The 27,469-nt window shown below is 37.2% G+C and overlaps 2 protein-coding genes across 3 annotated transcripts in view; both read left to right on the forward strand.

Moving 5' to 3' along the window:
* BTG4 (BTG anti-proliferation factor 4) overlaps positions 1 to 27,469 on the forward strand; it is a 54,146-nt gene that overhangs the window by 19,945 nt on the left and 6,732 nt on the right. The gene's annotated exons all lie outside the window — the stretch shown is intronic.
* On the forward strand, positions 16,389 to 17,206 carry LOC104677332 (40S ribosomal protein S3a-like). 2 transcript variants are annotated; one of them, XM_030917184.1, is made up of 2 exons: positions 16,389 to 16,417; positions 16,457 to 17,206. In XM_030917184.1, the coding sequence occupies exons 1-2, from the start codon at positions 16,408 to 16,410 to the stop codon at positions 17,200 to 17,202; spliced, it is 756 nt and encodes a 251-aa protein (XP_030773044.1). In that variant the 5' UTR covers positions 16,389 to 16,407; the 3' UTR covers positions 17,203 to 17,206. The 2 variants fall into 2 exon arrangements, with proteins under 2 accessions (XP_030773044.1, XP_030773043.1); XM_030917183.1 differs by having other exon boundaries at positions 16,402 to 17,206.

Here is a 27,469-nt window from a genome sequence, read left to right on the forward strand (position 1 = left end):
GAGCCACCATGCCTGGCCACCATTCATTCTTACTCCCCTCACCCTCTACCACTTGCTAGAGGGAAAGCCGATGACTCTGCAGTCCATGTCTCTACAAATTTGATAGCAGTGAGAATTGTTTTGGCTGCTACTTTTCAATGTTTATGGTATGAGGAAATGCCCGTTAGGCTACTGCTGGTGAAGTTTATCTTTGCTAGATTTTATAGATTTTAAAATTAGGGAGGGAGATTCTACACTCCAGCTTCACTCTATTAGCCAAAAATAGTTTGACTCTTCTAAATTCTGTGTCTCTAGTTGTTAGAAAATTCCCAAAACCTTGTTGACTGGACCCATTCCTACTCATGCTGTTTGTTCTCAGCTGGGTGCTTGCTGTTTTTTGGCAGTTCCTGTTAATCTCCACTTAAGACGTATTGTAGTTGTCTTCTCAATCTCTTTTTACTCCATCCTCCTGTGCTCTCAGCAGGGGACTTGTTCTTTTTGTTTTCTCCTACTTCAAAACTTTATCCCTCCCTTCTCCTCTCTCATCTCCATTTTAAGACTTTGCTCTTCTCCAGTCGCTTGTATCTTCTCCCTACATCTTGGTTTTCTTGCTGAATTTCTGCTGTTAGGTGGTTCTCAATCCAGGAAGCTGGTAGCATTGGATCAGTCACAGCTTGGTTCTCTTGTGAGTAGACTTGTGCTTTGGGCCAGTGGCTCTGAGTGGATACAAAAAGTTGTGACCTTGAGTCCCAACTCGGGCAGGACATGCCAGCAGTCACGCTAGTGCTGACGAAGAGGGGGCTTGATTACAGCCTCATTACTTTGGGTGCAGCTCTTAGTATTCATTTTTTTTTCTCTCTATAAATGATGGTTCATTAGGGCACATAGCAGCATTATTTTGTGGGACAAACTCACCTATCCTTAATGGCATATGAGGTCATGTTTCTCTGCTGAAAAATGAGTTTGTCCTGTCTTGAAGAGCTTTCTGCTATAGTATGGGAGTTGTTGTGAACCTCCCCAGATTTCTCTCAAGGTAACCACAACACTAGTTTACTGGCCCCTCAGCAAACCATCCCCTGGAGGTGGTTGTGATGTTTGCCAGCCTCCATATGTGTGTGGGTGAATTCTGGTCTCCAGAAAATGGGGCAGAAACAAGACTACCAGCAATGGGTGTAAGTATTAGGCTTCAGGATGCTGGCATGTATGTGAATGTACTTTAGTTTAATCCTTAACCATCAAGTTAGAATTTCTGGTAACACTTCATTTTCTCTGCCTCCCTACCTTCTACCCGTGTGCAGGCAATTGTCATTAGTTACCTGTCTGTTCTTGTTCCCCATCCTAAGGTAATCTTTACTCTTCAATTTAAAATGTTTCAATCAGGAAAATATTCAAATTCTAGAATACGGCTTCTGGTCTTAATGACTTGAGTTCTTGCATGTCTTTTCAGCCTAACCTCAACTCTCCTTTTGGACTCTGTTTTTTATTTTCTTGTTATTTTTTTGTTTCCTTTGAGATAGAGTCTCACTTTGTTGCCCAGGCTGGAGTTCAGTGGTGAGATCTCGGCTCACTGCAACCTCTGCCTCCCAGGTTCAAGTGATTCTCATGCCTCGGCCTCCAGAGTAGCTGGGACTACAGGCGTGCACCACCACGCCCGAGTAATTTTTGTATTTTTAGTAGAGACGGTGTTTTACCATGTTGGCCAGGTTGGTCTCGAACTCCTGGCCTCAAGCGATCCACACACCTTGGCCTCCCAAAGTGCTGGGATTACCAGGGACTCTGGTATTTAAGTGTTCTTGATTGGGATACTTCTCACCTTGCCTCATTGTTCTCCCTTCACTCTTGATCTTTGGGTATCACTTGAGATACCATCTCTTCCAGGAAGACTTCCTGATCCCCAAGTCCAGTTTATAGTCACATGTTAGGGGTTCCTTATAGCATTCTGTCTGCCCCTAGAAGAGCATTTAACTATTATAATTGTTTCATAGTTATCAGTATCCTCCCAATAGACTGAGTTTTCAGAGTATAGATACCTCATATTCCCATTTAACGTTGGCATATAGCAGTGTTCAGATTTATAGACTGAATGACTTTTATTGGTGATTAAACGCTTGCCTAATATATAATCTGATACACAGCATTAAATAATGCTTGTTGGTTGATCATTCTCTCAGCGGAGTAAGAAGTACTGTGTTCTAGGCTGGGCATGGAGAACTAATTGCTGTAAAAATCTGAAGCTGTTTGGTCTTTACATGTACAATTTATTGGACTAAAAAAGAAAAATCAACCATATATAATACTTGCTAGATATAAAGTGCAACATAATATTTGGATATGACAAGAGTGAGTGATCTTTCAAGAACCTTTACACAGAGGGTTTTATTAATAAAGTTTCCCTTGTAGTTTGCAAGGTTGGTTTAAAAAATTTTCCAGCCAGCAGAGGTGACACTGTACCCCTGAACCCCATGCTACTGATGGACACTGCTAGTCAATCACAATGTTCTGATTTGGGTTCAGAGATTGCCTCATAATTCTTGTAGCATAGTACTTGAGATGACCATTATAATTAATTGTTCCAAATTGGTACTCAAGAAGAAACCAATTCCAGAATGTGCTAGGGTTTGGCTCAGAGGGAGCCATCTATGAACATTTGAGCCCTGTGTAATTCTTTATGGCCTCTCAGGAGGCTCTGAGCAAATGTGTAGGGGAAAAAATATAATCAACGATATATTTTTACTGTGATTAAAAGTAGTCAACATACTTGAAAAGCCCCTAAATATATAACTATCATATCTATTAGTATATTTGTATAATAACCAAATTAGATCTTCCTAATCTACATTTTGAAAATTTTCTATGATGAACATGTACCACTTATTTTCCTTTCTTTTCTTTCTTTTTTGAGATCAGGTCTCACCCTGTCACCTAGGTTGGAGAGCAGTGGTGCAATCATAGCTCACTGCAGCCTTGACTCCCTGGCTTGAGTGATCCTCTTGCCTCAGCCTCCTGAGTAGCTGGGACTACAGGTGCCTGGCTAATTTTCAATTTTTAGTAGAGAACGAGGTCTCACTATGTTGCCGAGGCTGGCCTTGAACTCCTGAGCTCAAGGGATCCTCCTGCTTCAGCTTCCCAAAGTGCTGGGATTACAGGCATGAGCCACTGTTCCTGGCCTTCTCTTTTTTAAAAAAAATTTTATCTTGAGGTAATTATAAATTCCCATGCAGTTGTAAGAAGTAACACAGATCCCACGCATTCTTTCACCTAGTTTTCCCCCTTGGTAACATTTTGCAAAACTTTAGTACAGTATCACAAGCAGATATTGACATTGCTACAGTCAAGATACAGAACACTCCCATCACCACAAGAATTCCTCTTGTTGCCCTTTTATAGTTGCATACACTTCCTCCCTCTCCCATCCCTTTCTTAACGCCTTGGCAACCACTAATCTTTCCCCTATTCTTTTAATTTTGTCATCTCAAGAATGTTATAAATTAATCATACTGTAGGTAACCTTTTGGGATTGGCTCTTTTCACTAAGCATAGTTCTTTGGAGATTCATCCAGGTTGCTGCATGTATTGGTAGTTTATTCCTTATTGTTACTGAGTAGTATTCCATGGTATGGATACACCACAGTTTAGCCATTTACCTGTCAAAGAACAACTGAATTGTTTCTGGATATTAGGAATAAAGCTGCTACAAACATTTGTGTAGACAATGTGTGAACATAGGCATGTATTCCAGAGAAAGAAAAACATATGAGTGGAATTAATGGGTCATATAGTAGTTGCCTGCTTCGTTTTTAAAGAAACTGCCATTTTATGTTCCCATCAGCAGTGTATGACTGATTCAGCTTTTCCACATACTTATCAGTCTTTGGTATTGTTATAACTTTTTATTTCAGCCATTCTGATGGGTGTGTAGGATATCTTAGTATGGTTTTAATTTACATGACCCTCATGGCTAGAGAAGTTGAACATCTTGTGCTCATTTGGCATCTGAATATCCTCTTTGATGAAATATCTGTATGTCTCCTGGCCATTTTCTAATTGAGTGTGTTGTTTATTTTTCCACTGAGTTTTGAGAGTATTTGATATGATATATTCTAGACACTGGTCCTTTGTCAGATGTGTGGCTTGAAACTATTTTCTTCCAGTTTGTACATTGCATTTTAAAAATTTCTTCATTTTTAATTATTATGGGTACATAATAGTTATATATATGGAGTACATGTGATGTTTTGATAGTGATGTTTTGGTACAGGCATATGATGTGTTATAAATCATGGTAATTGGGGTATTCATCATCTCAAGCGTTGATCATTTCTTTGTGTTAGGAACATCCCAATTTCACTTTCAGTTATTTATTTTTTTAATTTTTGAGACAGACTTTTGCTCTCATTGCCCAGGCTGGAGTGCAATGGCACGACCTTGGCTCACTGCAACCTCCGCCTGCCAGTATCAAGCAATTCTCCTGCCTCAGCCTCCACAGTAGCATGTGCCCGCCACCATGCCCAGCTAATTTTGTTTTTTGGTATTTTTAGTAGAGATAGGATTTCACCATGTTGGCCAGGCTGGTCTCAAACTCCTGGTCTCACATGATCCACCCACCTCGACCTCCCATGGTGCTGGGATTATAGGCATGAGCCACTGTGCCTGGACACTTTCAGTTATTTTAAAATGTACAGTACCTTATCGACCATGGTCATCCTATTGTATTACTAAGTACTAGATCTTAATTATTCTGACTGTATTTTTGTGCCCATTAACAATCCTTGCTCACCCAGCCCCTCCCTGCTATCCTTCCTAGCTTCTGGTAACCAACCATTCTACTCTATTTCCATGGGTTCAATATTTTTTTCACTCCCATGTATGAATGAGAACATATAATATTTGTCTTTCTGTGCCTGGCTTATTTCACTTAATGTCCTCTAGTTCCACCCATGTTGTTGCAAATGACAGGATTTTATTCTTTTTTTATGAAGGATTTTATTCTTTTTTATGGTTGAATAATATTCCATTGTATATGTGTACCACATTTTCTTTATCCATTCATCTGTTGATGGATACTTAGGTTGATTCCATATGTTAGCTGTTGTCAATAGGGTTGCAATAAACATGGGAGTGCAGATATGTCTTTGATATACTCTTTTCCTTTCTTTTGGATATGTATCTAGCCATGGGATTGCTGGATCATACGGTAGTTCTATTCGTGGTTTTTTGAGGAACCTCCATACTGTTCTCCATAGTGGCTGTGTAACTTTGCATTCCCACCAACAGGGTATGAGGGTTCCCCTTTCTACACATCCTCACCAGCAACTGTTATTACTTGTCTTTTTGATGCCATTTTAATGGGGTGAGATGATATCTCATTGTAGTTTTGATTTGTGTTTCTCTGATTAGTGATGCTGAATTTATTTTCATATACCTGTTGGCCATTTGTTTTTGTTTGTTTGTTTTTTTGAGATGGAGTTTCACTCTTGTTGCCCAGGCTGGAGTGCAATGGCGTGATCTCAGCTCACCACAACCTCTGCCTTCTGGGTTCAAGTGATTCTCCTGCCTCAGTCTCCCGAGTAGCTGGAATTACAGGCATGCACCACCATGCCCGGCTAATTTTGTATTTTTAGTAGAGATGGGTTTTCTCCATGTTGGTCAAGCTGGTCTCGAACTCCCAACCTCAGGTGATGTACCCACTTCAGCCTCCCAAAGTGCTGGGATTACAGGCTTGAGCCACTGCACCTGGCCTTGTTTGTCTTCTTTTAAGAAATCTCTATTCAGTACCTTCTGAGCCAAATAAAAACAAAGAAAACAAAAGAAATGCCTATTTGGACTTTTTGTCCAAAAATAATTGGATTTTTTTTTTCCTATTGAGTTGTTTGAGCTTCTTATATATTCTATTAGTTAATACTGTCAGATGGGTAGTTTGTAAATAGGTTCTCCTGTTCTGTGAGTTGTCTCTTCACTTTGTTGATTATTTCCTTTGCTGTGCAAAGCTTTTTAGCTAGACGTGATCTCATTTGTCCATTTTTGTTTTGGTTGCCTGTGATTTTGAGGTCTTCCCAAGAAACCTTTGCCCAGACCAATGTTCTAGAACATTTTCCTAATGTTTCCTTCTAGTAGTTTCATAGTTTCAGTTCTTATATTTAAGTTCTTAATCCATCTTGATTTCTACATATGGCAAGAGATAGAGGTCTAGTTTCATTCTTTTGTGTATGGATATCCAGTTTTCCCACCACTATTTATTGATAAGACTGTCCCTAGTATATGTTCTTTGCACCTTTGTTGAAAATGAGTTGACTATAAATGCATGGACTTATTTCTGGGTTTTCTATTCTGTTCCATTGGTCATTGTGTGTGTTCTTATGCCACTGCTATGCTGGTTTGGTTACTATAGCTCTGTAGTATAATTTGGAGTCAGGTTATATGATTCCTTCAGTTTTGCTCCTTTTTGCTTAGGATGGCATTGGCTATTCTGGGTCATTTGTGATTACATATACGTTTTAGAATTTTTTTTCTATTTCTGTGAAGAATGTCATTGGTATTTTGATAGGGATTGCACTGAATCTGTAGACTGCTTTGGGTACCATGGACATTTTAACACTATTCATTCTTCCAGCCCATGAACATGGAATGTCTTTCCATTTTTTGGTGTGCTCTTCAATTTCTTTCATCAATATTTTATAGTTTTCATTGTGGATATCATTCACTTTTTTGGTTAAGTTTGTTCCTAGGTATTTTATTTGTAGCTATTGTAAATTGGATTCGTTTCTTGGTTTCTTTTTCAGATTGTTTACTGTTAGCATATAGAAATGCTACTGATTTTTGTATGTTGATTTTTATATCCTGCAATTTTACTGAATTTATTTTTCAGTTCCAATAGATTTTTGGTGTGGAGTCTTTAGGTTTTTCTAAATATAAGATTATATTGTTTGCAAAGAAGGATAATTTGACTTCGTCCTTTCCAATTTGGATACCCTTTATTTCTTTCTCTCATCTAGTTGTTCTGGCTAGAGCTTCCAGTACCATGTTGAATAAAAGTGGTGAAAGTGGGCATCCTTGTCTTGTTCCAGATCTTAGAGAAAAGGCTTTCAGTTTTTCCATTCAGTATGATCCTAGCTGTGGGTTTGTCATATGTGGCTTTTATGATTTTGAGGTATGTTCCTTCTATACCCAATTTGTTGAGTATTTTAACATGAAGGGATGATGAATTTTGAGTGTTTTTTTCAGTGTCAATCAAAATTATCTTATGCCCATTTGACCCAGGAATCTCATTACTGGGTATATACCCAAAGGAATATAAATCATTCTATTATAAAGATACATGCACGTTTATGTTTATTGCAGCACTATTCACAATAGCAAAGACATGGAGCCAACCTAAATGCCCATCAACGATAGTCTGGATAAAGAAAATGTGATACATTTACACCATGGAATACTACACAGTCATAAAAAGGAAAGAGATCATGTTTTTTGCAGGGACATGGATTGAGCTGGAAGCCATTATTAGCAAACTAACACAGGAACAGAAAATCAAGCACTGCATATTCTCACTCACAAGTTGGAGCTGAACAATGAGAACACATGGACACAGGGAGGGGAACAACACATATTGGGGCTGTCAGGGAGGAGGAGCAGGGGAGGTGAGCATCAGGATAAAGAGCTAATGCATGGGGGGCTTAATACCTAGGTAATGGGTTGATAGGTACAGCAAACCACCATGGTATATGTTTATCTGTGTAACAAACCTGCACATCCTGCACATGTATCACCAAACTTGAAATAAAATAAAATTGAATATTTAAAAAAATCAATAAAAAATATGGTTTTTATCTTTGATTCTCTCAATGTGATGTTCACATCATTTTTTTGCATTTTTTTTTTTTTGAGACGGAGTTTCACTGTCGCCCAGGCTGGAGTGCAGTGGTGTGATCTCGGCTCACTGCAACCTCCAACTCCCGGGTTCACGCCATTCTCCTGCCTCAGCCTCCCGAGTAGCTGGGACTACAGGTGCCCGCCACCACACCCGGCTAATTTTTTTTTATATGTTTAGTAGAGACGGGGTTTCACCGTGTTAGCCAGGATGGTCTCGATCTCCTGACCTCGTGATCCACCCACCTTGGCCTCCCAAAGTGCTAGGATTACAGGTGTGAGCCACCGCGCCTGGCCATTTTTTTGCATATTTTTAACCATCCTTGCATCCCTGGGATGAATCCCACATGATCATGATCATGCTGAATACTTTTTAAATGTGCTATTGAATTCAGTTTGCTGGTATTTCACTGAGGATTTTTGCATCTATATTCATCAGAGATACTGGCCTGTAGTTTTCTTTTTTCTGTTGTATCTTTGTCTGGGTTTGATATCAGAGTAATACTGGCCTCATAGTATGGGTTTGGAAGTATTACCTCCTGTTCAATTTTTTTAGCCCAAATGTTTAGAATAGTATGAATAGTATGTATTTATGTATGTATGTATGTATGTATGTATGTATGTATGTATTTGGAGACAGGGTCTTACTTTGCCACCCAGGCTGGAGTGCAGTGGTGTGATCTCAGGTCACTGCAACCTTTGCCTCCCAGGCTCAAGCAATCCTCCTGCCTCAGCTTTCTAAGTGCTGTGACTACAGGTGCACACCACCATGTCTGATTAATTTTTGAGTTTTTGTTGAGATGGGGTTTCATCACGTTGCCCAGGCTGGTTCTTGAACTCCTGGGCTCAAGTGATCAACCCACCTTGACCTTCCAAAGTGCTGGTATTACAGGCATCACAGTTCTTTAAATGTTTGGTAGAATTTAGCAGTGAAGCCTTTAGATCCTGGGCTTTTCTTTGGTAGAAGCAGTAGTGAAAACCTTTCTATCTCATTACTTGTTATTGGTCTATTCAGGTTTTGGGTCTCTTCAGGTTTCAATCTTGACAGGTTGTATGTCTAGGAATTTATCCATTTCATCTAGGTTTTCCAATTTGTTGACGCATAGTTGCTCTTCTGTGGTATCAGTTGTAATGTCTCCCTTTTCATCTCTGGTTTTATTTATTTGGTTCTTCTGTCTTTTTTCCTTTTTAGCTATCTCCTACAGGAAAGATCTTTTTTCTTAGTCTGGCTAAAGGTTTGTCAATTTTGTTTATCTTTTTAAAAAACCACTTTTCATTTTGTTCTTTTGTATTGTTTTAAAGTCTCAATTTCATTTACTTCTGCTCTGATCTTTCATTTCTTCTGCAAGTTTTTGAGTTTGGTTTGCTCTTGCCTTTCGAGTTCTTCAAGGATGCATTGTTAGATTGTTTATTTGAAGTTTTTCTATTTTTTGACGGAGGCATTTATTGCTATAAACTAGCACTCCTAGTACTGCTTTTGCTGTATTCCATTGGTTTTGGTATGTTGTATTTAATTTGTTTCAATACATTTTTATATTTTCTTAATTTCTTCATTGACCTTATGGTCGGTTAGGAGCATATTTTAAAATTTCCATGTGATTGTATAGTTTCCAAAGTTCCTTTTGTTATTGATTTCTAGTTTTATTCCATTGTGGTTGGAAAAGGTAGTTGATATGATTTCATTTTATAAAAAATTTTTGAGACTTGTTTTGTAGCCTAACATATGGTCTCTCCTTGAGAATGTTCCAGATACCGAGGAGAAGAATGGGTATTCTGCAGCTGTTGGATTAAATGTTCTGTAAATGTCTGTTAGGTCCTTTTGGTGTACAGTACAGATTAAGTCCAGTGTTTCTTTGATTTTCTGTTGGGGTCATCTGTCCAATAGTGAAAGTGGCATGTTGAAACTCCCAGGTATTATTGTATTGAGGTCTATCTCTCTTTGGCTCCAGTAATATTTTCTTTATAAATCCAGGTGCTCCAGTGTTGGGTATATATATATTTATAATTGTTATATCCTTTTGTTGAATTGACTCCCTTATCATTGTATAATGACCTCCTTTGTCTCTTTTACAGTTTTTGTCTTGAAATCTATTTTATTTGACAACTGTGGTTTCTCATGCTTTTTTGGTTTCCATTTGCGTAGAATATCTTTTTCAGTCTATGTGTGCCTTTATAGGTGATATGAGTTTCTTGCAGGCAGCATGTAATTGGGTGTTTTAAAAACTCCATTCAGCTACTGTATGTCTTTTGATTGGAGAATTCAGTCCATTTAAATTTCAGTGTTGTTATTGATAGGTAAGAACTTACTACTGCCATTTGATTTGTTTTCTGGTTGTTTTGTTGGTCCTCTCTTTCCTTCCTGTCTTCCTTTGTGTAAAAGTGATTCCCTCTGACAGTATGTCTTAATTTCCATTCACTTTTTTGTGTATCTCTTATAGGTTTTTGCTTTGCCATTACTATGAAGCTTGCAAATAGCACTTATTAACTAATTATTTAAAAATGGTAACAACTGTGATTACAAAGAAAAGCAAAGCAAAGATAAAATTAAAACACTACACTTGAACTCCATCTCTTCCCTACCCCCTGCTTTGGCTTTTTGTTCTCTTTATTTATCTTCTTATGCTGTGTATCTATTAAAATGTAGTTGTAATTATTTTTGATAGATTTGTCTTTTAGTCTTCCTATGAAAGATATGAGTGGTTTATATTACACTGTTAATGCAACTATACTGTTAGCACAACTACAGTGTTAGTGTATTTATTTTTCTGTGTACTTACTGTTACGAGTAATTTTTATATCTTCAGATTACTTCTTGTTCATTAACGTCCCTTTTTTTCAGATTGAATAGCTTTCTTTAGATTTCTTGTAAGGCGGGTCTGGTGTTGGTGAAATCCCTCAGCTTTTATTTTTCTATGAAAGTCTTTATTTCTCCTTTGTGTTTGAAGCATAATTCTGCTAGATATGATATTCTAGGTTAGACTTTCTTTTTTTTTGGCACTTTGAATGTCATTCCACTCTCTCTTGGTCTGTGAGATTTCCACGGAGGTGTCTGCTGCCAGATATACTAGAGATCCTTTATATGTTATTTGCTTATTTTCTCCTACTACTTTTAGGATACTTTATCCTTGTTCTTTAAGGGTTTGATTGTTGTATACCCTGAGATAGTCTTATTTAGGTTGAATCTTTTTGGTGTCCCATGACTTTCTTGTACTTGGATCTTCATATCTCCAGGCTTGGAAATTTCTGTCATTTCTTTGAATAAACTTTCTACCCTGATATTTCTATCTGTCTCTTTCTCTGTCTTCTTTAAGGGCAACAACTCTTAGATTTGGTGTTTTGAGTCTATTTTCTAGATCTTGCAGGTGTGCTTCTTTTTTATTCTTTTCTCTAACTGTATGTTTTCATGTAGCCTGACTCAAATTCACTAATTTTTTCTTCAGCTTGGTCAATTTGCTGTTGATTCTGATGCATTTTTCAGTTCGTCAGTTGAATTTTTTAGCTCCAGAATTTTTGCTTGATTTAAAACAAATTATTTCAATCTTTTTGTTGAATTTTCTGAAAGAATTCTCAATTTCTTCTCTGTTACCTTTTTATCTATGTTGCTGAGCTTCCTCAAGATGGTGATTTTGATTCCCTGTCTGAAAGATGATATCTTCCTCACTGTGGGATTGTTCACTGGTGTCTAATTTAGTTTATTTGGTGAAGTCATGTTTTCTTGGATGTTGTTGATGCTTGTGGTTATTCATCAATGTTTGGGAATTGAAGAGTTAGATATTCCAGTCTTTAAAATCTGGATTTATTTGTACCCATCCTTCTTGAGAAGGCTTTCCATATACTAAAAGGGGATTGAGCATTGTGGTCTAAGCCTGTGGTCACTGCAGGTGTATCAGCACTGGGGTGTACCCTAAGCATAAGAATGCTGCAACTTCTACTGACTCCTTGAGGAACTGCCTTGGTGGGTTGGGTTGTTTTGGTTCTTGTGAAGGTGCTTTCTTGCATGGGTTGTTATTCAATTTGGTGTTCCTGTGGAGGATGATTGCTGGATGGTTCTAGTAGGCCATCTTGCTCAGACTTCTAGCTTGTCTTTTTATCCTCTTAATGATGTCTTTCACAGATCAAAATCTTTTAATTTTGATGAAGTCCAATTCCTTAATTTTTCTCTTATGGATCATGATTTGGTGTCAAGTCTCAGATCTTTTTGCCTAACTCTAGATCCTGAAGTTTGTTGTTTTTTTCTAAAGTTTTATGTTTCACATATAGTTCACCATCTATTTTAAGTTAATTTTTTGTAGGAGGTACAAGACTTAGATTAAAGTGCTTTTTTCCCCTCTATGAATATCCACTTACTCCAGCACCATTTGTTAAAATGAAAAGACTATCTTTCTGCCATTGAATTGTTCTTGCCTCTTTGTGAAAATTCAGTTGGATATATCTCTGTGGGTGTATTTCTGTGTTCTTGGCCTGTGTGTTTATTCTTCTGTCAACACCACACAGTCTTGATTATTGTAGCTGTGTAAGTCTTGAAACTGGATAGATTCTTCCCACTTTATTCTTTCTAAAAATTACTTTAGCTATTCTAGTTTATTTCCCTTTCCATATACATTTTGGAGTGATCTTGTCTATATCTATGAAAAATCTTGCTGAGATTTTGAAAGGTATTTTATTCAACCTATATATCAATTTGGAGAGAATGGATGGCTCTACTATGTTGAGTATTCCAATTTATGAACACAATATGTTTCTCCATTTATTTAGATCTTCAATTTCTTCCTTCGTGTGTGTGTGTGTGTATGTGTATGTGTGCTATAAAACTCTTGTACATGATTTTTAGATTTATATCTAAGAACTTCATTTTTTGATCAATTATAAGTGGTGTTATATTTTTAGTTTCAGTATCCATATGTTCATTGGTAATATATAGAAATACAGTAGATTTTTGTATGTTTATTTTTTGTCCGTTCTAGATGTTGCTGAACTTACTTATTCCAGGAATTTTTTTTTTATCTCTGTGTAGATTCCTTGGGATTTTCTGTATTGACAATCATGTCATCTGCATAGGGATAGTTTTATTTATTTCTTTTCCAATATGGATGCATTTTATTTCTTTTTTTGTGCCTTTTGTGGGTATAACTTTTGACTCTATGTTGAATAGGAGTGCTGAGAACAGACATCCTTGACTTGTTCCTTTTTTTGGGAGAAAGCAATCTTTCACCATTAAGTAGATACTCACCAATTTTGTAGATACTACTTTAAAAAAAATCAAATTGAAGTTCCCTTCTAGTCCTATTTTTTGAGGGTTTTAATCATAAATGGCTGTTGAATTTTGTAAAATGCTTTTTCTGCATCCATTTATATAATCATATAATTTTTCTTCTTTAGCCTATTGACGTGTGGATTACTATGATTTTTAAAAAAAATATTAAACCATCTTTGTGTCCATGGAATAAACCCAGCTTGATCATGGCATATAATTCATTTTATATAATCCTGAAATTTATTTGCTAATATTCATGAAATATATTGGTTTACAGTTCTAATTTTTTGTACTATCTTTGGTTTTGGTATCAGAGTAATACTATAAATATCTACTACAATATGTAACTTATTATATACATACCACAAACACTTCATAAAGTAAATCAGAAAGTAATCCCCTTCTATTTTCTGGAAGAAATTGCATAGAGTTGCTGTTACTCTTATTTTTAAGTGTTTGGTAGAATTATATTATGAAGCTATCTGGGCCTGGAGACTAAATTCAGTTTCCTTAATAGTTATAGGATTATTTAAAATATATGTCCTATAGGGTGAGTTGTAATACTTTGTGTTTCTTAACAAATTAGCCTATTTTATCTCTGAAATTTATGCACGTAGAGTTGTTTATAGTGTTTCCTTATTATCCTTTAGATGTCTGCAGGTCTTTGTGGTATCCCTACATTCATTCTTGATATTGGTAATTTGTGTCTTCGCTTTCTTTTTAATTGTCAGTTTTTCTAGAGGGTTGTCAATTTTACTGACCTTTCCAAAGAAATAACTCTTTGTTTTATTGCGTTTTTTTTCTATTGTTTTGTTTTTAGTTTCATTTATTTTTGCTTTTTATTACTTCCTTTCTCCTGCTTGCTTTGGGTTTATTTTACTCTTTTTCTAGATTTTTGTGGTGGAAACTAAGATTATTGAGTTGACACTTTCCCTCTTTTCTAATGTATATACTTAGTATTGTAAATTTGCCTCTCAGAACTGCCTTAGCTGTGTCTTGTAAATTTTGATATGTTGTATTTTCTTTGATATTCAGTTCAATGTATCTTTTATTTTCCTAAGACTCCTTCTTTAACCACTGGATTATTTAGAAGTATGTTGTTTAGTTTATAAGTGTTTGGAGATTTACCTGTTTTTGTTATTTATTTCTAATTTGGTTCTGTTCTGGTTGGAGAATACACTTTGCATGTTTTCAATTTAAAAAAATTTGTTGAGGTTTGCTTATGCCCCAGGATATGATTTTTGTTGCATATCCTGTGGGCACTTGCATGTACATCCTGTTGTTGTTGGGGGGAGTGTCCCATAAATGTTAATTAGATAATGTTGATTGATGGTGTCAAGTTCTTTTTTATCCTTGCTGATTTTCTATCTAGTTCTATAAATTGCTGAGAGGAGGTATTGAAATCTCCAACTATAATTGTGATTTGTCTGTTTCTCTTTGTTTCACATGTGTTGCAGTTCAGTTGTGTATATAAGCGCTGAGGATTGCTATGTATTCTTGGTAGATTGACTCTTTCATCATTATGTAATGTTCCTGTTTCTGGTAATCCAGTTTGCTGTGATGTCTGCTTTATCTGATATTAATATAGCCATTTCTACTTTCTTTTGATTAATGTTTGCATAGTATCTATTTTTGATTCTTTTGCTTTCAATATGCTTATTTTGTTATATTCAAGGTGAGTTTCTTGTAGATGGCATATTGGTGAGTCTTATTTTTAGTTCACACTACCAATTTCTGTCTTTTAACTGGTGTTTTTAGACTATTTGCATTTATTGCAATTATAAATATGTTAGGCCTTGAGTTTGCCAGTTAGTTTTTGTTTTCTGTTCTTTTTCATTTCTCAATTTTCTTTTCCTTACCTTCTTGTGGGTTACTTGAACACTTTTTAGAATTTCATTTTTAGCATATCTTTAGTGTTTTTGAGCATATTTCTTTGTATAGCTTTTTTAGTGGTTGCTCTAGGTATTGCATTATATGTATGTAACTTGTCACAGTCTACCACTGTTGTCTTATAAGTTCAAGTAAAATATAAAAGCCTTACTTTCCTTCATCTTGTTATCTTCCCCAATTTATAATATACTTGCATTAAATATTTCCTCTACATATATTTAGAGCTATAATAGACAGTGTTATAGTTTTCACTTCAACTGTTAATTTAGAAATTCAAGAGAAGGAAAGTCTATCATATTTATCCATAATTTCACTTCCTGTGTTTTTCCTTCCTGATGTTACAAGTTCTTTCTTTTGTTTCCCTTCTATTTAGAGAACTTCATTTAGCCATTCTTTTAGGTTAGGCATGCTTGATATATTCCTAGCTCTTTTTTAAAAATAGAGAACAGGGCCTCACTCTGTTGCCCAGGCTCGTCTTGTACTCCTAGGCTCAAGTGATCCTCCCACCTTGGTCTCCTGAAGTGTTGGAATTACAGGCATGAGTCACTGCACATGGCTTGTTCTTAGCTTTGATTCATCTGAGAATGTATTGTTTCTCCTTCTCATTCTTAAAGAATATTTCTCCTTGTATAGAATTTTGGGTTTACCAGCTAATATCATAATGACAGGATCAAGTTCACACATAACAATATTAACCTTAAATGTAAATGGACTAAATGGTCCAATTAAAAGACACAGACTGGCAAATTGGATAAAGAGTCAAAACCCATCAGTTTGCTGTATTCAGGAGACCCATCTCACATGCAGACACACACATAGGCTCAAAATAAAGGGATGGAGGAAGATCTACCAAGCAAATGGAAAACAAAAAAAAGCAGGGGTTGCAATCCTAGTCTCTGATAAAACAGACTTTAAACCATCAAAGATCAAAAGAGACAAAGAAGGCCATTACATAATGATAAAGGTATCAATTCATCAGGAAGAGCTAACTATCCTAAATATATATGCACCCAATACAGGAGCACCCAGATTCATAAAGCAAGTCCTTAAAGACTTACAAAGAGACTTAGACTCCCATACAATAATAATGGGAGACTTTAACACCCCACTGTCAACATTAGACAGATCAATGAGATAGAAAGTTAACAAGGATATCTAGGAATTGAACTCAACTCTGCACCAAGCAGACCTGATAGACATCTACAGAACTCTGCACCCCAAATCAACAGAATATACATTCTTCTCAGCACCACATCACACTTATTCCAAAATTGACCACATAGTTGGAAGTAAAGCACTCCTTAGCAAATATAAAAGAACAGAAATTATAACAAACTGTCTCTCAGACCACAGTGCAATCAAACTAGAGCTCAGGACTAAGAAACTCAGTCAACCTTTTCAGCTCTGTGACCAGCACCATGGCGGTTGGCAAGAACAAGCACCTTATGAAAGGCAGCAAAAAGGGAGCCAAGAAGAAAGTGGTTGATCCATTTTCTAAGAAAGATTGGTATGATGTGAAAGCACCTGCTATGTTCAATATAAGAAATATTGGAAAGACGCTCGTCACCAGGACCCAAGGAACCAAAATTGCATCTGATGGTCTCAAGGGTCGTGTGTTTGAAGTGAGTCTTGCTGATTTGCAGAATGATGAAGTTGCATTTAGAAAATTCAAGCTGATTACTGAAGATGTTCAGGGCAAAAACTGCCTGACTAACTTCCATGGTGTGGATCTTACCCATGACAAAATGTGTTCCATGGTCAAAAAGTGGCAGACAATGATTGAAGCTCATGTTGATGTCAAGACTACCGATGGTTACTTGCTTCATCTTTTCTGTGTTGGTTTTACTAAAAAACACAACAATCAGATATGGAACACTTCTTATGCTCAGTACCAACAGGTCCACCAAATCCGGAAGAAGATGATGGAAATCATGACCCGAGAGGGGCAGACAAATGACTTGAAAGAAGTGGTCAATAAATTGATTCCAGACAGCATTGGAAAACACATAGAAAAGGCTTGCCAATCTATTTATCCTCTCCATGATGTCTTCGTTAGAAACGTAGAAATGCTGAAGAAGCCCAAGTTTGAATTGGGAAAGCTCATGGAGCTTCATGGTGAAGGCAGTAGTTCTGGAAAAGCCACTGGGGATGAGACAGGTGCTAAAGTTGAACGAGCTGATGGATATGAACCACCAGTCGAAGAATCTGTTTAAAGTTCAGACGTCAATTGGTGTCAAATAAAAAGTGCTATTTGTGGGGAAAAAAAAAAAAAAAAAGAAACTCAGTCAAAACCGCTCAACTGCATGGAAACTGAAGAACCTGCTCCTGAATGACTACCAGGTGCATAACAAAATGAAGGCAGAAATAAAGATGTTCTTTGAAACCAATGAGAACAAAGATACAACATATCGGAATCTCTGGGACACATTTAAAGCAGTGTGTAGAGGGAAATTTATAGCACTAAATGCCCACAAGAGAAAGCAGGAAAGATCTAAAATTGACACCCTAACATCACAATTAAAAGAACTAGAGAAGTAAGAGCAAACACATTCAAAAGCTAGCAGAAGGCAAGAAATAACTAAGATCAGAGCAGAACTGAAGGAGATAGAGACAGAAAAAACCCTCCAAAAAAATCAATGAATCCAGGAGCTGGTTTTTTGAAAAGATCAACAAAATTGATAGACTGCTAGCAAGACTAATAAAGAAGAAAAGAGAGAAGAATCAAATAGACACAGTAAAAAATGATAAATGGGATATCACCACCGACCCCACAGAAATACAAACTACCATCAGAGAATACTATAAACACCTCTATGCAAATAAACTAGAAAACCTAGAAGAAATGGATAATTTCCTGGACACTTACACTCTCCCAAGACTAAACCAGGAAGTAGTTGAATCCCTGAATAGACCAATAGCAGGCTCTGAAATTGAGGCAATAATTAATAGCCTACCCACCAAAAAGAGTCCAGGACCAGATGGATTCACAGCTGAATTCTACCAGAGGTACAAGGAGGAGTTAGTACCATTCCTTCTGAAACTATTCCAATCAATAGAAAAAGAGGTAATCCTCCCTAACTCATTTTACAAGGCCAACATCATCCTGATACCAAAGCCTGACAGAGATACAACAAAAAAAGAGAATTTTAGACCAATATCCCTGATGAACATCGATGCAAAAATCCTCAATAAAATACTGGCAAACTGAATCCAGCAGCACATCAAAAAGCGTATCCACCATGATCAAGTGGGCTTCATCCCTGGGATGCAAGGCTGGTTCAACATATGCATATCAATAAACGTAATCCAGCATATAAACAGAACCAAAGACAAAAACCACATGATTATCTCAACAGATGCAGAAAAGGCCTTTGACAAAATTCAACAGCCCTTCATGCTAAAAACTCTCGATAAATTCGGTATTGACGGAACGTATCTCAAAATAATAAGAGCTGTTTATGACAAACCCACAGCCAATATCATACTGAATGGGCACAAACTGGAAGCATTCCCTTTGAAAACTGGCACAAGACAGGGATGCCCTCTCTCACCACTCCTATCAATATAATGTTGGAAGTTCTGGCTAGGGCAATCAGGCAAGAGAAAGAAATAAAGGGTATTCAGTTAGGAAAAGAAGAAGTCAAATTGTCCCTGTTTGCAGATGACATGCTTGTATATTTAGAAAACCCCACTGTCTCAGCCCAAAATCTTAAGCTGATAAGCAACTTCAGCAAAGTCTCAAGATACAAAGTCAATGTGCAAAAATTACAAGCATTCTTATACACCAGTAACAGACAAACAGCCAAATCATGAATGGACTCCCATTCACAATAGCTTCAAAGAGAATAAAATACCTAGGAATCCAACTTACAAGGGATGTAAAGGACCTCTTCAAGGAGAACTACAAACCACTGCTCAGTGAAATCAAAGAGGACACAAACAAATGGAAGAACGTACCATGCTCATGGATAGGAAGAATCAATATTGTGAAAATGGCCATACTGCCCAAGGTAATTTATAGATTCAATGCCATCGCCATTAAGCTACCAATGACTTTCTTCACAGAATTGGAAAAAACTGCTTTAAAGTTCATATGGAACCAAAAAAGACCCTGCATTGCCAAGATAATCCTAAGCCAAAAGAACAAAGCTGGAGGCATCATGCTACCTGACTTCAAACTATACTACAAGACTATAGTAACCAAAACAGCATGGTACTGGTACCAAAACAGAGATATAAACCAATGGAACAGAACAGAGCCCTCAGAAATAATACCACACATCTACAGCCATCTGATCTTTGACAAACCTGAGAAAAACAAGAAATGGAGAAAGGATTCCCTATTTAATAAATGGTGCTGGGAAAATTGGCTAGCCATAAGTAGAAAGCTGAAACTGGATCCTTTCCTTACTCCTTATACGAAAATTAATTCAAGATGGATTAAAGACTTAAATGTTAGACCTAAAACTGTAAAAACCCTAGAAGGAAACCTAGGTAATACCATTCAGGACATAGGCATGGGCAAGGACTTCATGTCTAAAACACCAAAAGGAACGACAACAAAAGCCAAAATTGACAAATGGGATCTAATTAAACTAAAGAGCTTCTGCACAGCAAAAGAAACTACCTTCAGAGTGAACAGGCAACTTACAGAATGGGAGAAAATTTTTGCAATCTACTTATCTGACAAAGGGCTAATATCCAGAACCTATAAAAAACTCAATCAAATTTACAAGAAAAAAACAACCCCATCAAAAAGTGGGCAAAGGGTATGAACAGACACTTCTCAAAAGAAGACATTCATACAGCCAACAGACACATGAAAAAATGTTCATCATCACTTGCCATCAGAGAAATGCAAATCAAAACCACAACGAAATACCATCTCACACCAGTTAGAATAGCAATCATTAAAAAATCAGGAAACAACAGGTGCTGGAGAGGATGTGGAAAAATAGGAACACTTTTACACTGTTGGTGGGACTGTAAACTAGTTCAACCATTGTAGAAAACAGTTTGGTGATTCCTCAAGGATCTAGAACTAGAAATACCATTTGACCCAGCCATCCCATTACTGGGGATATACCCAAAGGATTATAAGTCATGCTGCTATAAAGACACATGCACACATATGTTTATTGCGGCACTATTCACAATAGCAAAGATTTGGAATCAACCCAAATGTCCATTAGTGACAGACTGGATTAAGAAAATGTGGCACATATACACCATGGAATACTATGCAGCCATAAAAAAGGATGAGTTGTGCATCCTTTGTAGGGACATGGATGCAGCTGGAAACCATCTTTCTCAGCAAACTGTCACAAGAACGGAAAACCAAACACCGCACGTTCTCACTCATAGGTGGGAATTGAACAATGAGATCACTTGGACACAGGAAGGGGATCATCACACACCAGGTCCTATTGTGGGGGGAGGGGAAGGGATAGCATTAGGAGATATACCTAATGTAAATGATGAGTTAATGGGTGCAGCACACCAACATGGCACATGTATACATATGTAACAAACCTGCACGTTGTGCACATGTACCCTAGAACTTAAAGTATAATTAAAAAAAAAAGAATTTTGGGTTTACAGCTCTTTTCATTCAGCATTAGAAAAATATTGTGCCACTTCTTCCTGGCTTCCTGGTTTCTGGTGAGAAGCTTGCCGTCATTCCAGTTGTTTTTCCTCTGGTGGTAGAGTGTCATTTTTCTCTGGCTGCTTTCAAGATTTTTTTCCTGCTTTCTGTTTTTGGAAATTTAATTGTGATATGGTGGTGTGAATATCTTTGGGTTTTCCTGTTTGGGATTCATTCAGCTTTTTAAATCTGTAGGGTTCTGTCTCTTTCCAAATTTGGAAAGTTTTCAGCCATTCTCTGAGTATTATTTTTTTCAGTCTGCCCCTTTCTTTCCTCTTTCTGAGTCTCTGATTACTTGAATGCTCCATCTTTTGCTATAGTACCATGTGCCCCTGGTGCTCTATTCGTTCATTTCCTCAGTCTTTTTTCTCTTTTATTCAGATAAAATAATTTTGTTTTGTCTAAAAACATTGATGGTTTTTCCTCTATCCCTTCCATTTTACTGTTGAGTTAGTTTTTACATTTTTCATTTCTAAAACTTTCATTTAGTTCTGTCTTCTATTTTATGGCTGTGACTTTACCATTTGCTGCTGAGATTTATTTCATTTGTTTCAAGCATGTTCATAATCGCTTGTTGAAGCACTTTTCTGATGCTTCTTTAAAATCTTTGTCATAATTCTAACATCTTTGTCATATTGGTGTTTTAATCTGTTGATTAGGTTTTCTCCCCACTCTTTGCTTATCTTTCTGGTTTTTAGTATGAGTGATTTTTGATCCAAATCTGGACACTTTTGATATTATGAGACTTGGGATTTTATTTAAACTTTGTTTCAACTGGTTTCCTTTGACCCTATTCCAGTGGGGGAGAGAAGGGAGTGATGCTTTGCTACTTCCTAGTGGAAGCAAAAGTCCGGGTTTCCCTCTTGGCCTCCATTAATACCTAAGAAAGGGTCTCTCATTACTGCTGGACCGGTATGGGAGTTCTAGCTCCTTATGTGGCTTCCGCTAACACTGTGGCCAGGGTGGCCTCATTATCAATGGACAATAGCACAAGTCCTAACTCTCTACTTGTCCTCCTCTGATTCCACTACAGCAGGGAGGTGGTGGTGGTGGCAGCAGCGGGGAGGGGAGAGGTTATTACTGCCAGGTGTGGGGATGTCCAGACTTTCTATGTGGTTTCTACTGATACCATGAAGTGGAAGAGGGTTTGGATCTCCCCTGTGGTGATGAAAATTCCCAGCTCTCTGCTCGGTCTTCTCTCATATCAACCCAGCAGGAGGTTGGGATGACTTGATCCATCCTGGCAAAGATGGAGCTCTAGACTCCCCATTCAACTTATGCTGGTGTGGGTGGGGCCAGTTTTTTCTTGCTGTTTTTGCTAGTGTATAGGATTTATTGTTAAAGTTTTCTTTTTTGCTGCGCTGTCCCTATCCTGGTCGTTTGGCTAAAGAGCAGGCTTTTGTGGTCTCTTTTGGTGTGTTACCATTGGTGTTTATGGGTTGCTGGCTTCTTTATTTCCAAGTCTGGAATATACTATGGGGAAAGAAAATCTGTAGAACTCACCTCCATATCCTCCCTTGGAATCTGAGGTTCCCTAGCCAGTCTGCCTTCTTCTCTACACCTTTCAGAATCTTCTTTCTTTTATGTGTATTGCTCAGGGATTTTAGTTGTTCTTAGTGGGAGGAGTAGAGAAAAAATGCCTGTTCCATCTTCCTCAAAGATAGAATTCTATGTATCACTTTTGAAATAATAAATCTTAAGACAATTGAATATATTTTTGGATAAGGGTCTTTTTTGATAATAGTTGGTAAATATGGCTTCTACATTTATTGAGGTTTTCTTATCTGTTTTCTAGTCAGTGGGCTGTATGTGTGTGTACACAAGCTTGTTCCTTAAAGATAACTAGAATGTCAGTTTTAAAAAGAACTTGCTATTGATTTGATTCAGCAATGAAAACACATAATGCAGCAGTAAGGAGAACATGATCCCTGTCTTGTAATCTGTGGCATTAATTTCCATTAAAAAGCATGTGCTTACTAAAAGCCTGCAGCTGTTAGTGTATTAATGGAAATAAGATGGAGGGCCCAAGAAGTCAGCCAGGATATTAATAGGATCATGTCCTGGTAGATTCCTTGATCAGCCAAGAAGGAGGAATATAGAAAAAAGGTCTTTAAGTTCTGTACTACTTTTTCTTTGCCACCTCTCCCAGAGGCCCTGGACTCTTGGCTTAACTATCCTAAACAATTTTGTGTGTCAGGCTTAATTAATCTTCACTCTGCTTTCTGGGAAATACATTCCATAATTTATGTGGGTAGCTAAATAAAGTTCTTGAAGACACATACCCAATATTAATCAAATCAAACTAAGACTTGCCTTCTTCTCAAAATACTAGAGTCTTTAATCTTATAAAGTTATGCATTGGTTTGAGGGTGTGCTCTGTTTAAGAATTCCCTGTTAATGGAATAAATGGGAGGATAGCTCCCTTATAGCCACTCTTATGGGCAATGACTATTTTACCATTTTATTAGTATCTGTGCCGTGAAAGCACGATTTCAATCAAAATGGTAACTAGTGAGGTATTTTTAAGGCCGTCAAATTTGGTACTTACCTGATGACTAATCTAACTATGTAAACTGAATTAAGATGACTAAGTAGCCAATTCTAACAACAAAAAAACTCAAAATAGAGGAGTTAGATATAGTGAGTTGATTCTGAGCAGATGTTCCTGGTGGCTTGATTTAAAAATCCTTGTTTAACTTAATTGTAAATCTTCTTTTCATGTTATTTCAGTGTTTTTATTTTATTTTCTTGAAAGTTATCTACCATTAGTATTTTCATCAGTTGGATTGATAGCTAAATCCTCAGCCATATATGGACGCCTCTTGATTACGACAAAAGACCTATAGAGCTAAAAATGTTGAATACCAGATGGGCACTGAATTCATAAATTAGTTATCATTCATTACCTACGCAAATCAAGTTTTTAAAAAGAAAGTTTTAATTCTTTAATAGTCTATCTTCCTTGCATTGCTTAGGATACTTGTTAACAAATGTTTTATTTTGTGTGTGTGTGTGTGTGTGTATGTATCTACTCTGGTACTTCTCTTGGTGCATGATATGGTTTGGCTGTGTCCCCACCCAAATCTCACCTTGAATTGTAATAATCCCTATGTGTTAAGAGACCCTTCCTTGGGGTCGAGTGGAGGTGATTGAATCATGGGGGCTGGTTTCCCCCATACTGTTCTCTTGGTGGTGAATAAGTCTCACAAGATCTGATGGTTTTATAAATGGGAGTTCCCCTGCACAGGCTCTCTTGCCTGCTGCCATGTAAGATGTGACTTTGCTCCTCATTTGCCTTTAGCCATGCTTGTGAGGTGTCCCCAGCCATGTGGGTCTGTGAGTCAATTAAACCTCGTTCCTTTGTAAATTACCCAGTCTCAAGCATGTCTTTATGAGCAGCGTGAGAACAGATAAATACAGGGCACAATAAGATAATTATCCATGTGAGAAGCAGTTTGAATTTCAAGCACTGGCTTTGTAATCTGAGCAGGCTTTAGAGTTGAAGTGTGTATTTGGATTGTTTTTAACCTCAATTCATGTGATGGTGATGCTTCTCCTGATCAGCGCTCCAAAACTTCACTTTCATATGACTGCGTATCTCTTTGTGGTGTTTCAACCAGGGCCTCCAAAATGAATTTTGTGTGATATGGCTTATATTTTAAGTACACCAAATATCTAGATCACCAGATGTTGTATACATATATCCATCTACTTTGTGATTCAGTAATAGACAACCTTAGCCTGACTGAATAATGACATATACAAGTTTTACATTCTTAGAGTTTTAGTCAATATATTAATAATTATTTTAATAAGATATGTGATCTAATGATCTTCTAGTCACACTGAAAATTTTAGTCACAGTGAGCAGGGGTCCTCAACTTCTGTGGCAAATATTAGCCCCTATTATATATACACCTAAAACTGAAATACACATTATTTATGTGATTTACCATGAATATTATAGATTTTCCAGTAATTCTTATCAGCTTCATCAGATGTTGTACTGATGTATTTAAGACCTTTTAATCATGCAGACTGAAATGGGATTACCATTTTCTTTCTAGATCTAAAAATAAAATGGAAAAGATAAACATTATATGGTTGTTTTTATAAAAAGACAGTCCACAAAATGGGGGAAATAGTTGCAGAATAAATAATTCCTACAAATCAACAAGAAAAAAAAATAGTGAAAAATAAGTTGGCATTTTAAGCCCACATTTGCTTTATTCATCAATTTTTTTTTATTATAATCCTTTGGGTATATCCCAACTTATTTTTTACTTTGATATTGGTGCTTTATTAAGTGATGCCATAGTTTCTGTCTCTTTTCCCTCTTACTTTAGAAAGAATTTTAAAATTGTGTTTGTGTATAAGGTCGGTCCGGCATAGAATTTCTGAAAGTAACATTAATAGGGTTTCTAAAGAAGTTGTCAGAAAGACAAAATTAGATATTCTGTGCACTTTCAGAGAAGGACTCTTTATGTTTGAATTTCAAAAAAGGCTTACATTTCTTTTCTGTTGATTCCCTTGCATATCTACATAATTTAATCCTGTCTATTGTCCCAGATCTCTTATGGCTACTTTACCTGTTACCTTTTTTGGAATTTTGTTCTTTATGTTTTCCAGTTACCTTTGGACCAGAAGATATATGATATTTTTATTCATTTGTTTCAGTGTTTTAAAATAAGATTTGTTCGTTTTATCCATTCATTTCCTATTGTCATGTAGTTCTATTTTAACTATATATATGTAGTACTTTAAATAAATTTTCTTATGTTATTATTTAACACAATAATAAATCCTTATCTAAATAAAAAAAATAAGATGCTGATCAGGAATCCATGATTTGCTACAATGAGCCTGCCTGCATGCATCTTGTAGGACTTATAATTTCTTTTCTTTTTTGAGACAGAGTCTGGCTCTGTCACCCAGGCTGAGGTGCAGTGGTCTGATCTCGGCTCACAGCAGCCTCCTCCTCCCGGGTTTAGGAGATTCTCCTGCCTCAGCCTCCCCAGTAGCCTGGATTGCAGGCATGTGCCACCACACCTGCCTAATTTTTTGATTTTTTTTTTTAGTGGAGACGGGGTTTCACCATGTTGGCCAGGCTGGTCTCGAACTCCTGGCTTCAAGTGATCCGCCCACCTCAGACTGCTGAGGTGCTGGGATTACAGGTGTGAGCCACCATGCCTAGCCTGGACTTATATTTTCTAATCTTTTTAGGTCCAAACTTGTAATACTGGACTCATTGCTTAAGAGGCAGCTAGCCGGGCACGGTGGCTCATGCCTGTAATCCCTGCACTTGGAGGCTGAGACAGGTGGATCACCTGAGGTCAGGGGTTCATGACCAGCCTGGCCAATACGGTGAAACCCCATCTCTACTACAAATACAAAAGAATTAGCCGGTCATGGTGGTAGGCGCCTGTAATCGCATCTACTCAGGAGGCTCAGGCAGGAGAATTGCTTGAACCCGGGAGGTGGAGGTTGCAGTGAGTTGAGATAGCACCACTGCACTCCAGCCTGGGCAACAAGAGCAAAACTCCGTAAAAAAAAAAAAAAAAAAAAAAGAGGCAGCCAGAGTTATCCTTTTAAGAATCTAAGTTCAATTCCTCTGCTAACATACAAACAGGTTTAATTTACATTTTCGTCCTGATAAAACAAGTTCTGAGTACAAGACCCTGAGTTACCTGGTCCCAGGCCCTTCTCTGACCTCATCTTCTACCTCAAGTCCTCATTTTAGCCATTGCCTTCATGTGAAATGTTCTTCCCCTAGCTATACCAGTGGCTCCCATTCTCCAGCAAGCTGTCAAGTCTCAACGAGGTCTTCGCTGATAACTATATACAACAGGGCAGCCCTGCACCCCATCACTCTTTGTTCCCTCAACTTGTTGCATTTATCTTTATGGGACTTATTCTAAACTGACACACTGTGTGTTTATTTGTACATTGTCTCACTCCCTTCTCCCAAGAGAAGCAAGCAATACAAGGGTACAGATTTTGATTGTTAATACAAACTTGATTCCAGTGGAAAAAAAACCAGTATGTGGCACATAGTCAATATCAATATATGTTTTATAAATGAATAAATATGAAGGAACCAAAAAAGAAAAAAAAATAGGCACAATCTAATGGAAAATGGGCAAAAGACTGGATTAGGCACTTTACAAGAGACAGTATCTAAATGGTATATCAATATGAAAGATGCTCAGTTTCATTGGTCATCAGGGAAATTTAAAACTACATTGAGATACCACACACCAGAAAAATGAAAACAGTAAAAAAGATGTAAAATACTAAGTGCTGATAGAAGCGGAAAGCAACCAGAACCCTTCACTGTTGGCAGCAGTAAATAGTTTGGAACTCTAGTTGGTAGTATCTGCTAACACTGAACATATCCGTGTCCTAAGACCCAGGATTTCTAGCCCTAAGTATGTACCTGGATAAATATAGTTATGTATCATCACCAGAAGGTGTGCAAGACTGTTTGTAATAATCCGAAACTGGAAAATACCCACATATGCATCAACAGTTGAATGAGTAAGTAGTAATGTATCCACACAATGGGATAGTTTACAGCAAAGAGAATGAACAAACTACACTACCTCCCACAATGTGGATGAATCTCAGAAAGTGTAACAAAATAAGCAATAAAGTAACTCATATCTTATGGTTCCATTTATATGAAGTTCATGAATAAGCAGAAACTATTGATGGTGTTTGAAGTCAGGATGGTGGTTACTCTGTCTTGGAACAAGTGACTAGAAGGAGGCATAAGCTGCTTCTGGAGAACCGGTAGTGTTCTATTTCTTGATCTGGGGCTGGTTATATGGGAGTAT

This window comes from Rhinopithecus roxellana, chromosome 15, assembly GCF_007565055.1.
Source record: "Rhinopithecus roxellana isolate Shanxi Qingling chromosome 15, ASM756505v1, whole genome shotgun sequence".
Classification (NCBI taxonomy): domain Eukaryota; kingdom Metazoa; phylum Chordata; class Mammalia; order Primates; family Cercopithecidae; genus Rhinopithecus; species Rhinopithecus roxellana.